This window comes from Leptonychotes weddellii, chromosome 5 (genome assembly GCF_054177405.1).
Source record: "Leptonychotes weddellii isolate Sample4059 chromosome 5, ASM5417740v2, whole genome shotgun sequence".
Lineage (NCBI taxonomy): Eukaryota > Metazoa > Chordata > Mammalia > Carnivora > Phocidae > Leptonychotes > Leptonychotes weddellii.
This window is the reverse complement of record NC_138373.1, coordinates 73,466,924-73,478,991: the sequence shown is the minus strand read 5'-3', so window position 1 is coordinate 73,478,991 and position 12,068 is coordinate 73,466,924. Positions and strand designations below refer to the sequence as shown.

Here is a 12,068-nt window from a genome sequence, read left to right as displayed (position 1 = left end):
ATGGACACATAGGTTGTTTACATGTCTAGACTATAGTAAATAATGTCGCAATGAACATGGGGTACAGATATCTTGAGATAGTGATTTCATTTCCTTCAGATATATACCCAGAAAAAACATTGTTGAATCATATGGTAGTTCTTTTTTTTTATTTTTTATTTTTTTAGGTAGGCCCCATGTCCAACATGGGTCTTGAACTCATGACCCTGATATCAAGACCTGATATCAAGATTTGGATACTCAGGGGCGCCTGGGTGACTCAGTCGTTAAGCGTCTGCCTTCGGCTCAGGTCATGATCCCAGGGTCCTGGGATCGAGCCCCACATCAGGCTCCCTGCTCTGCGGGAAGCCGGCTTCTCCCTCTCCCACTCCTCCTGCTTGTGTTCCCTCTCTCGCTGTGTCTCTCTCTGTCAAATACATAAATAAAATCTTAAAAAAAAAAAAAATTTGGACACTCAACCACCAACTGAGCCACTCAGGAGCCCTTATGGTAGTTCTATTTTTAATTTTTTTTTTTAATGTGCTAGAGTTACTTTATTTATTTATTTTTTGAAGTGTTTATTTATCTGAGAGAGAGAGCATTCGAGAGAGCACAAGTAGAGGGGAGGTGCAGAGGGAGGAGAAGCAGACTCTCTTTTGAGCAGGGAGTCCAATGTAGGGCTCAATCCCAGGACCCTGGGATCATGACCTGAGCCAAAGGCAGATGATTAACCGACTGAGCCACCTAGGTGCCCCTCTATTTTTAATTTTTTAAAAAGATTTTATTTATTTATTTGAGAGAGAGTGAGTGAGAGAGAGAGAGAAGGAGCAGGGGGAAGGAGAAGCAGACTCCCCACTGAGCAGGAAGCCCGATGTGGGGCCCAATTCCTGGCCTCTGGGATCATGACCTGAGCTGAAGGCAGATGCTTAACCATCGGAGCCAACCAAGCGCCCCTATTTTTAATTTTTTGAGGAACTTCCATACCGCTTTCCATGGTGGCTCTACCAATTTATATTGCCATTGACAGTGTACAATTGTTCCCTTTTCTCCTCAATCTCACCAACATTTTTTATCACTTACGTTTTTGATGATAGAAATTCATCAAATTCATCAACAGGTGTGAGGTGATAGCTCATTGTAGTTTTGCATTCCCTAGTGATTAGTAATGTTAAACAACTTTTCATGTAGGTGTTGGCCATTTGACTATCTTCTTTTTTTTTTTAAAGATTCTATTTATTTATTTGAGAGAGAGAGAATGAGAGACAGAGAGCACGCACGAGAGGGAAGAGGGTCAGAGGGAGAAGCAGACCCCCTGCTGAGCAGGGAGCCCGACGTAGGACTCGATCCCGAGACTCCAGGATCATGACCTGAGCTGAAGGCAGTCGCTTAACCAACTGAGCCACCCAGGCACCCCATTTGACTATCTTCTTTGGAAAAATGTCTATTTGGATCCTTTGCCCATTTTTAAATCAGATTGTTTGTTCTTTTGCTCTTGAGTTGTATGAGTTCATTATCTGTTTTGGATATTTGCCCGTTATCAGATGTGTAATATTTTCTCCCATTCCATAGGTTGCCTTCTCATTTTGTTGGTTGTTTCTTTTGCTGTGCAGAAGCTTTTATTTTGATATAGTACCACTTGTCTATTTTTGCTTTGGTTGCTTGTGCTTTTGGTGTCATAACCATAAAATCATTACCAAGACTAATGTCAAGGAGCTTTTTCTCTATGTTTCCTCCTAGGAGTTTTATGGTTTCAGGTCTCGGGTTTAAGTCTTTAACCCATTTTGAAATAATTTCTCTGAGTAGTGTAAGATAGGCATCCCATTTCATTTTTTTGCATGTGAAATCAGTTTTTCACCACCATTTATTAAAGAGACTATCTTTTCCTCATTGAATATTCTTTGCTTCCTTGCCAAATATTAGTTGACCATATACACATGGGTTTACTTCTGGGCTCTGGATTCTGTTTTATTGATCTATATGTCTGTTTTTAATAGTGGTACCATTCTATTTTGGTTATACAGCTTTGGAATATAGTTTGAAATTACAAAGTGTGATGCCACCGGCTTTGTTCTTCTTTCTCAGAATTGTTTTGGGTTTTCAGGGTCTTTTATGGTTTCATACGAAATTCAGAATTTTTTTATATTTCTGTAAAAAGCCATTAAAATCTTGATAAGGATTACACTGACTTTACAGATCACTTTGGGTAGTATGGACATTTTAACAATATTAATTCTACCAACCCATGAACATGGGATATCTTTTCATTCATTTACCTGTTTTCCAATGTCTTTTCATCAATGTCCAAGATTTCACAGAGCACAAACCTTTCACTTCCTTAGTTAAATTTATTCTTAAGTATTTTATTACTTTTGATGCAATAATGAATGGGATTTTTAAAAATTTCTTTTTTCATCATGGAACACTTCATCTAAAACTAATGATGTAATGTATGGGGATTAACATAAGAATAAAAAAAAATTAAAAAAATAAAAATAAAAATTTCTTTTTTCAGATAATTTGTTGTTGGTATATAGAAACACAAACTGAAATTTTCTACATTCTAGTGGCACTCACTCTCCCGTGGGTCTTCAGTGTCTGCTACAGAAACAGTGTACACAAGGAACCATTCCATTCATTTCCAAGTCACAGGAGCTTGTATCAACCCTGTAGCTAAAAGGATATGGGGTGGAATCATTTGATAATGGCAATTTTGAAGAGTAAGTCTGAACAATGTAAGCTGATTCCGACGTCTTGAAATCCTTAAACAGGGAGGGAGACTCTGGAAGAAAAAAAAGTTAGAATAATATTTTTCTTCATACTATTATTACCAGAAACATTTTATTTATCTTATTTTAAGATTTAATTATTATTTTTTTTTAAAGATTTTATTTATTTATTTGACAGAGAGAGAGAGATAGCGAGAGCAGGAACACAAGCAGGGGGAGTGGGAGAGCGAGAAGCAGGCTTCCTGCCGAGCAGGGAGCCCGATGTGGGACTCGATTCCAGGACCCTGGGATCATGACCTGAGCTGAAGGCAGACGCTTAACGACTGAACCACCCAGGCGCCCAAGATTTAATTATTTATTTGAGAGAGAGAGAGAAGTGTGAGCAGGAGAGGGGGGAGGGGCAGAGGGAAAGCGAATCCTCAAGCAGACTCCCTGCTGAGCGTGAAGCCTGATGTGGGGTTTGATCCCAGGACCCCAAGACCATGACCTGAGCCAAAATCAAAAGCTGGCCACTTAACTGACTAAGCCACCTAGATGCCCCTACCACAAACATTCTAAAACATTAGTTGGAAGACTATTAAACAACTTTGAAGAGAATACAAATGGGACACCTCCATTTATTTCTTCAATAGGATGGCACAAACCAATATGGGAAAGGAGAATATCTGCAATTCTGTAGAGCTAGCAAGTGTTGTAATAATAATGATAATAATATCAAGTTAACGTGGAGTCCGCATATATCTTAGACCAGTTTATCCACTCCCTTCTCCCTCTTTCTTTCTACAAAGAGATTGTTTTGTTCTCACATTTTCTTCAGGTGGATCAAGTAGTTAAATAACCAAATTTCAATATAAATGGCAAAGAGATGGTGAGGAAAGTACATGTCAATTCATCAAAAAAGAAGTTTGAAGAAGGATGCTTCTTTTGGCATCAGAATCTCTACCCCTTAAAGTAACTTACTAGAATTATGCAGTGGAGTTCCAGTGCATACAGCTTCATCCATAGCACAGGGTATCTTGGCCAGTGATCTTCTTTCCCAGGTAGGTAGTTGACAAAATTCCTCCAGCAATGATCATACTCTGAGGAAACACAAATCTTGGTTCATTCAACAAATACAGCAGAAACTTACTTTAAAGGGAGCCTAACTTATAGATATACTTTATACAAAGCCTATTAGCCTCTTTGTCATTGGAGAAGGCCTACACTCCCCAGAATCCCTAAAAAAGAAAAAAGATGAAGATGGCTGAGAGGTCATAGTGGCAGGAATGGAGAAAGGAGTCCTCTTTTTGATACTTCCTTACTATGAAATTCAGACCCGGTCCTTTCTTACGTTATTTTGGACTTTCACTTCTGAGACTTCCAGAGTGGGATAATCAATCTCCTGGCCTTGAAACATGCCAGCACCACGGTCTCTCATAAACACTCAAGATTCTTTGTTCATTGTTTTTACCTGGGACTCTCATAATCTGGATAGTCACACCACTGTTAATGAGGTCTCTGAGTCCTTGACGGTTTTGTGGATCCATATGCCAGAAAAGCCGTGCTACATAAATAACCAGAGTCACACTAGGGTGTTGACTCAAAAATCCTCTAATAGCCTTGGAGCATTCCCAACACGGACTCCAGGACAGGAACCAGGTAATGGAGCAGCGGATGGATGGGCAATACTGTCTTTCTGAAGTAAATTTTTCTATAAAATTGATTTCCACATGGTTGGCAGTGTTTTTGCCTGAGTTTCGCCAGATCTTATGACTTGTGCCCCACTGGATTTCATAGAGCAGGCAGGTCTCTTTACGGAGTTCTCTGGGGTCAAAGAAGACTTCAAATTCCCAGGGTTTGATTCTCCTCCTGAAATACAAAAAGCACTCCCATGTTGTCATGCTATCTTTAGAGGGAACTTGAAATCATTTCCTGCTCCCCTCTTCTATCAGGCAGATCTAAAACACGACATCTCGGGATGCCTGGGTGGCTCAGTTGTTAAGCGTCTGCCTTCGGCTCAGGTCATGATCCCAGCGTCCTGGGATCAAGCCCTGCATTAGGCTCTCTGCTTGGCGGGCTCCCTGCTCGGTGGACAGCCTGCTTCTCCCTTTCCCACTCCTCCTGCTTGTGTTCCCACTCTCTCTGTCAAATAAATAAATAAAATCTTTAGAAAAAATAAAACATGACGTCTCAGGAAACTTTTTTTTTCTGTTTTTCAAAGTTATCTAGGGAGGTCCATTTGAATGATCAGAGTTTCTCTCACAGGCATAGTGAAGAGATTTTTCCCAACTCATGTGATTTGGTTACCACTGTCTCTGTACCATTACATGGTAATTTAGAATTCAGGTATAAATATGACCTTGTTTCACTTTTAAAGGCTTCTCTTTATAGTCTAATCTTTCTGTCTCACCATGGAGTTGCCATGTCCCCATCTTCACACAATCGTTAATCTTCATGACTCAGTGGACTCTAACTAGATTTTAGGTGTAGAAGCCAGAAATCACCAACAAGATTCTACTGCCAAGTCTGAGAAGAGAGAGAGAACCTCAGGATTCTTCCATATTAAATTCTGCATCCTAATTCCTCATAAGAAAAAAATTCAAACTGCTCCCAATGACATCTTTATTCATTTTTTTTTTTTTTTTTAGGATTTTATTTTTAAGTAATCTCTACACCCAATGTGGGGCTCAAACTTAAAACACTGAGATCGAGAGTTACATGCTCTACTGACTGAGCCAGCCAGGTGCCCCTCCCAATGACATCTTTAGATTTAATATTTTCCATGCATCACAGCTGGAACTCAGGGGAGACTCAGGATTGTGCTGAGGACTCTTTGCAATATGGTTGAGTCATCAGCTTGTTATTACATCCTAATATTTCTACTCATCCCTAAAGTATTACATTTATTTATTACATAGATCAGTCCTTCCACCCATCATGAAATAATATATTCCCTGACAGAAGACCCCCTGTTATAATGCTACATCCAAAAAAATGGGCATATAGTATAAAACAAAAAGATGAAATCAAAGTGACAAATGAGTTCTCTGGCCTTTTCACTAATGGCTATACAATCATGTGATTTAAACAGAGAAGAAACAAAGGTAAGGCAACAATGGAACAAAGCTGGAAGGTAATTTATTTAAACAAAACCCAAAAGACATACAAGCAAAGATACAGAAAGCAATAATCACAGAGAATGAAGTTAGAAAAGACAAAAAAGAAAGAGTGGGAGCATGATAAAAGAAGAAAGGAAAAATATGGAAAGCTATAGTCCTACAGCTCTTAAATCCACTTATTCTTGGTTGAATTAGATGCTCACTATGATGGTATTATTCTTACCTCAAGGTGGCATCTCCAGCTGAAGGACCTGTTGACCAAGAGATGATTATGTCAGATAACACCCACATACAAATTTAGCTAACAAAAAAATACTCTGTTCTTTCAAACCTGCGAACCATATCAGAAAATGGAGTTAAAAGATTCTCTCCTGTATTAAATGTATTGGACCATCAAGAAAAGCAAGTTTCTAAGGGCTTTGCTGAAATCTATTTGCCCAATCCCAAACCAAGTAACCTTCCTTAAGGCTCCAACAAGAATGATTAAGTGCAATGAGAAAGTCATTCCTCAGAGGCTCCCATGTGTAATTTCTAAGTGTTTCCATAGCTTCTTGTACTTCCTTCATCATAGCAATCATGCTGTATTTTACTGTTATTTATATGCCTCTAATAACACTGAATTGTAAATTATGTGAGGTATGGATTACGTATATCTTGTTCCAGACCCTATCACACTGCCTGAAACATGTTGGTTAGTAATAGATATTTATTGAGCAAATGACTGAATGAATCTCACTACTATCCTTTATAGGATAGCTATAAGAGAGAGAGAGAACCACACTGTGCAGAGAAAGTATATCTCTCATATATTGCTGGTGGGAATGTAAATTGGTACAGCCCCTCTAGGAAACAGTTTGGCAGTTTCTTAATTAAAAACCACACACCGGGGTGCCTGGCTGGCTCAGTCGGTAGAGCTATTAATGAGGGGCCTACTAAATGTTAGGGACTCTTTGAAGTACAGGAACAGGGAACAAAACAAATCCCTATCTTTATGTTCATGGAGTTTATATTCTAAGCCATGGGTTTTATTCGAAGTGTCCTAGAAGCCATTAGAGCATGTAAGGACTATTCAAGTTCAAGTACTGGATTTTAGAGGCCCATGCCTCTCAAGACTCAGAGCTTTGGGGATGAAATGGGCACTGGCCTGTAAAACTCTGAAAGCAGAAATGCAAGTCATTTGTTTTATTTGGAGGAACATGGACATTTATTTTGGCAACAAGAACTCATGTTAAGGGTTTGCTCCCTGGTTATTTGAAAGCTAAAATTTGGGGAAGTGGGAGAAAAGGATCCTAAATTGAAAGGTTCAATTGTCATTATTACCAATCTCTCTTTCCCAAGAAAGAGGAGACACAGAGCAAAAGGTTCCACATGATACCCTTTCTCCGTGGGCCAGAGAGACGCACAAGTCATTGCCACCCCTGAGGGGGAAGTAGCTGTACAGAGATGCAGCCAGGATGTTCAGTCTATCCTGCTGGTAAACCTTAACTCTGAGGTGGTGTTTTTAAGCCAAGAAGAGTCACAAGACCTGGAAGACACTTCCTCTAAAACAGAAGGCATTTTGCCCGAGGCTGTGTGTGTGTTTGTGTGTGTGTCTGTGTGTGTGTTGAGGGGTCCACGATGTGCCACTGAGGCATAAAAATTATTTTGGATCTGAAGACATTCAAAAATAGACTGCCTTCTTCTGAAATGCTTTATTTTCCTATAAGCAGAGCCTTCCAAAAGAAATCAACTGTCATAAGCCCCATCCCCTGGAACAAACCAGGAGAGTTCGACTCTTACCACTCAAGATACACACCCACACAGACATTGTCACAAAACCATAATATGTCCGTCTAGTCTCCCAAGGGCCCATCTAGATTTCCTAAAAGTTTATTTGTTTTTCTACAAGTGCTCTTCTGCCTCTCTGCTTTTCCTATTAAGGTGGTATATAAGCACTATTTTAGGGCTCAGTTGCTTAAGCATCCGACTCTTGATTTTGGCTCAGGTCATGATCTCAGGGTTGTGAGATTGAACCCCAAGTCGAGCCACCCTGGGTGTGGAGCCTGCTTAAGATTCTCTCTCCCCGGGCGCCTGGGTGGCTCAGTTGGTTAAGCGACTGCCTTCGGCTCAGGTCATGATCCTGGAGTCCCTGGATCGAGTCCCGCATCGGGCTCCCTGCTCGGCAGGGAGCCTGCTTCTCCCTCTGACCCTCCCCCTCCCCCCTCTCATGTGCTCTCTCTCTCTCATTCTCTCTGTCTCAAATAAAAAAAATAAAAAAATAAAACCTTTAAGATTCTCTCTCCCCGGAAATCGGAGGGGTAGACGAACCATGAGAGACGATGGACTCTGAAAAACAAACTGAGGGTTCTAGAGGGGAGGGAGGTGGGAGGATGGGTTAGCCTGGTGATGGGTATTAAAGAGGGCACGTTCTGCATGGAGCACTGGGTGTTATACGCAAACAATGAATCATGGAACACTACATCTAAAACTAATGATGTAATGTATGGGGATTAACATAAGAATAAAAATTTAAAAAAAAGATTCTCTCTCCCCTTCTGCCTCTCCCCTCCTCTAAAAAAAATAAAATAAGGGGCACCTGGGTGGCTCAGCTGGTTAAGCATCTGACTCTTGATTTTGGCTCAGGCCCTGATCTCATGGCTTGTGAGATCAAGCCCCACGTTAGACTCCTTGTTCAGTGGGAGTCTGCTTGGATATTCTCTCCCTCTCCTCCTTCCCCTGATCACTTGCTCTCTCTCTCCCAAATAAAATAAAATAAAATATAAAATAAAATAATAAAAACAATAAAGCACTATTTTAGTCATTGCTATGCTAGTCACAAATTCTCCAAAGATCTTCTCTGACCAAAAAGATCAACCTCATTTTCCTTAGCCTAGCATTCAAAGTCCTCCATAATATCATTCCAGGTTTGCTTTCCCTTTTTTTTTTTTTTAAGATTTATTTATTGATTTGAGAGAGATACGGAGAGAGAGAGTGGGGGGGAGGAGCAGAGAGAGAATCCTCAAACAGACTCTTCGCTGAGCGCAGAGCCCAACTTGGGGTTCCATCTCATGACCCTGAGATCCAGACCCTGAGATCATGACCTGAGCAAAACCAAGAGTCTGTTGCGTGACCAACTGTGCCACCAGGCGCCCCTCCAGCTTTGCTTTCTAATCTCACTGCAGATTATTTCCCCAGACTCTCCTATAGCTTAACCAGTTTACTCTTGATATTTCCACACACAATCTTTGTAAATTCTCTCAAGTTCTTTGTGTCAGTCAACCAGGACTCTCTTCCTCTTTGCCAATCCAAATTCTACCCTTTCAGGATCCAGCTCAAATCCCACTTCAGCTGAAAATCATTTCCTTCCACATCCTGAAGTGTTCTCCCTCTCCCACAAATTTCTCCAACATTAAGTAACTGAACCTTAAAATATCAATTAACATGCCCTTGTGCTTTCACTTCTGTTGCTATTTTAAACTGTTAATTAACAGTTGTATTTTTTACTTAATTTTTTTTTTTTAAAGATTTTATTTATTTATTTGAGAGAGAGAATGAGATAGAGAGAGCATGAGAGGGGGGAGGGTCAGAGGGAGAAGCAGGCTCCCCGCTGAGCAGGGAGCCCGATGCGGGACTCGATCCAGGGACTCCGGGATCATGACCTGAGCCGAAGGCAGTCGCTTAACCAACTGAGCCACCCAGGCGCCCCTACTTAATTTTTTATTATGGTGAAATAAGCATTGATTTGGTGTCATTTGACCAAAATAATTTGTGGATGTGAATAGTTAGTATTAATAACAATAATAAACCCTGTTTAAGAATAATATCAATAGGGCGCCTGGGTGGCTCAGTTGGTTAAGCGACTGCCTTCAGCTCAGGTCATGATCCTGGAGTCCTGGGATCAAGTCCCGCATCGGGCTCCCTGCTCGGCAGGGAGACTGCTTCTCCCTCTCCCTTCCCCCACTCATGAACTCTCAAATAAACAAAATCTTTTTTAAAAAAAAAAGCATTAAAGGGGCGCCTGGGTGGCTCAGTCGGTTAAGCGACTGCCTTCGGCTCAGGTCATGATCCTGGAGTCCCAGGATCGAGTGCCACATCAGGCTCCCTGCTCAGCAGGGAGTCTGCTTCTCCCTCTGACCCTCCTCCCTCTCATGCTCTCTGTCTCTCATTCTCTCTCTCGCAAATAAATAAAATCTTAAAAAAAATTTTAAAAAAAGAATAATATCAATATATTAATAAATAGGAAAGTTGAAAAATGCCCAAGACACAAGCACAGACAGGACACACACACACACACATGCACATACACACACACACACAGATTTTGCCCTTTTCAAGAATACAGAATTTACCAGGCCCCTGGGTCCCATTTACCTTTGTCAGAAGCCATGGTGCTCTGTCACTGGACTTCTCCCCTGGAACTATATTATTGTGTGGATTGCTCTTACCAACAACATGCCTGAACATGGTAGGTGTGACCACTGCTACCTGGCTTGGTCAGAGGATGACTCAGTTCTGAGTCTCAGGCAATTACTGGGTATCTCGATTATACAAGGTGTGGGGATTTGTATCACTATGTTGATAAGAAAGCTCATGATTCAAATAATTAATCCTTTTTTTAAAAGATTTTATTTATTGGGTTGGCCAGTTAGCTCAGCTGGTTAGAGCATGTGCTAATAAAGATTTTATTTATTGAGAGAGAGAGAGCACAAGCAGGGGGAGCGGCAGAGGGAGGGGGAGAAGCAGACTTCCCACTGAGCAAGGGAGCCTGCTGTGGGGCCAAGTCCCAGGACCCAGGACCCAGGACCCCGGGATCATGACCTGAGCCGAAGGCAGACGCTTAACAAACTGAGCCACCCAGGCACTCCTCAAATAATTAATCCAATAGAGTAAATCACTGAGGCTATCTGAATTTTTCTTTCTCTTTTTTTTTTTAAATTTTTTTTATTTGACACAGAGAGAGACAGACACGGAGAGAGCACAAGCAGGGGGAGCAGCAGAGGGAGAGAGAGAAGCAGGCTCTCCACCAAGGAGGGAGCCCCACTTGGGGCTTGATCCCTGGACGATCCAAGCCGAAGGCAGACGCTTAACCGACTGAGCCATGTGTGCGCCCCTGAATTTCTAAGTTCTTCCCTGATAACATCTGAATTTAGTTTTTCCCTCTCCTTAAATTAACGCTGACCCATCATTCCTTATTCGAGAGCACAAAGGAAGAACAAAGGGAAGAGAGAATTAACCTGTTTGTATAACCTGAAGACCTTCAATGTTACCTGGTGAAGACACTATGGACTTGCCTTTTAATATTAACAACTGAGCCACCCAGGCGCCCCTTATTTGTTTTTCTATAAGTGCTCTTCTGCCTCTCTCATATTTCTAACTTCCTCCTATTTTGCTCTTTGCCCCCAGTCCTGTTGGAATGGGGAAGTGCACTGTTAGATGCAAAATCAGAAGAACTTTGGCCTCGAAGTTGGGTAATTAGTGTACAAGTCTTAGGTGATCTCTCTTCCTTTTTGAAGCTAAGGTGAAGTGTATGGCCAAGTCCACTTCTGCTTTTTCATTCTTCTTGAGAAAGTGAATACTGTGCTCCAGATTACCATTGCCTCCTGTTGCCTGACCCCTGGCTCAGGCATCTCTTGAGTTTCAGCACAGACTCCCAGAATTGAGGTCACTTTCAAGACCTAAGTCTCCCTTCCTCTAGCGTCTCAGATCTAGAGCTGCTAAATTTGAATCTCAAGTACCATGAACCCTCTACCTGAGCCCTAAATATAAGACATTCCTTAATTATGAAAGTCAAACTAGAGTTTCCTCAGGTAAAGCAGTTGTTCAAGGGGCAGGTTAGAGTTTTGAAGAAGGGGCAGAAGTGCCACATCATAAATGCAGGTCCTTCAGAAGCCAAGTGTTTCAAAGTTGTATTTGTGGTAAGTAGAAGAACAGCCCCTCAGAGATGTCTGCCTCCTAATATCTGAAATCTGTAAGTGTGGTACCTTACAATGGCACATGGGACTTTGCAGGTGTGATTAAGTTAAGGATCTTGGGGTAAGAAGATTATCCTATCATGAGTACCCTTATCCTATTATCCTATCAAAAGTATCCTTATAAGAGCGGTGCGAAAGAATCAGAGTCAGAACTGGGTATTTACCCCAAAGATACAAATGTAGGGATCCGAAGGGGTATGTGCACCCCGATGTTTATAGCAGCAATGTCCACAATAGCCAAACTGGAAAGAGCCGAGATGTCCATCAACAGATGAATGGATAAAGAAGATGTGGTCTATATATACAATGGAATA

At 41.3% G+C, this 12,068-nt stretch overlaps 1 protein-coding gene across 1 annotated transcript; it reads right to left on the bottom strand.

Moving 5' to 3' along the window:
* Positions 1 to 2,478: 2,478 nt before the first annotated feature.
* Positions 2,479 to 10,261, bottom strand: APOBEC1 (apolipoprotein B mRNA editing enzyme catalytic subunit 1). Its single transcript, XM_081819137.1, has 5 exons — positions 10,154 to 10,261; positions 6,027 to 6,054; positions 4,156 to 4,553; positions 3,666 to 3,784; positions 2,479 to 2,758 (listed from the first exon to the last, which is right to left on the bottom strand). Exons 1-5 carry the CDS (start codon positions 10,167 to 10,169, stop codon positions 2,612 to 2,614), a joined length of 708 nt encoding a protein of 235 aa, XP_081675263.1. The 5' UTR covers positions 10,170 to 10,261; the 3' UTR covers positions 2,479 to 2,611.
* Positions 10,262 to 12,068: the final 1,807 nt, after the last annotated feature.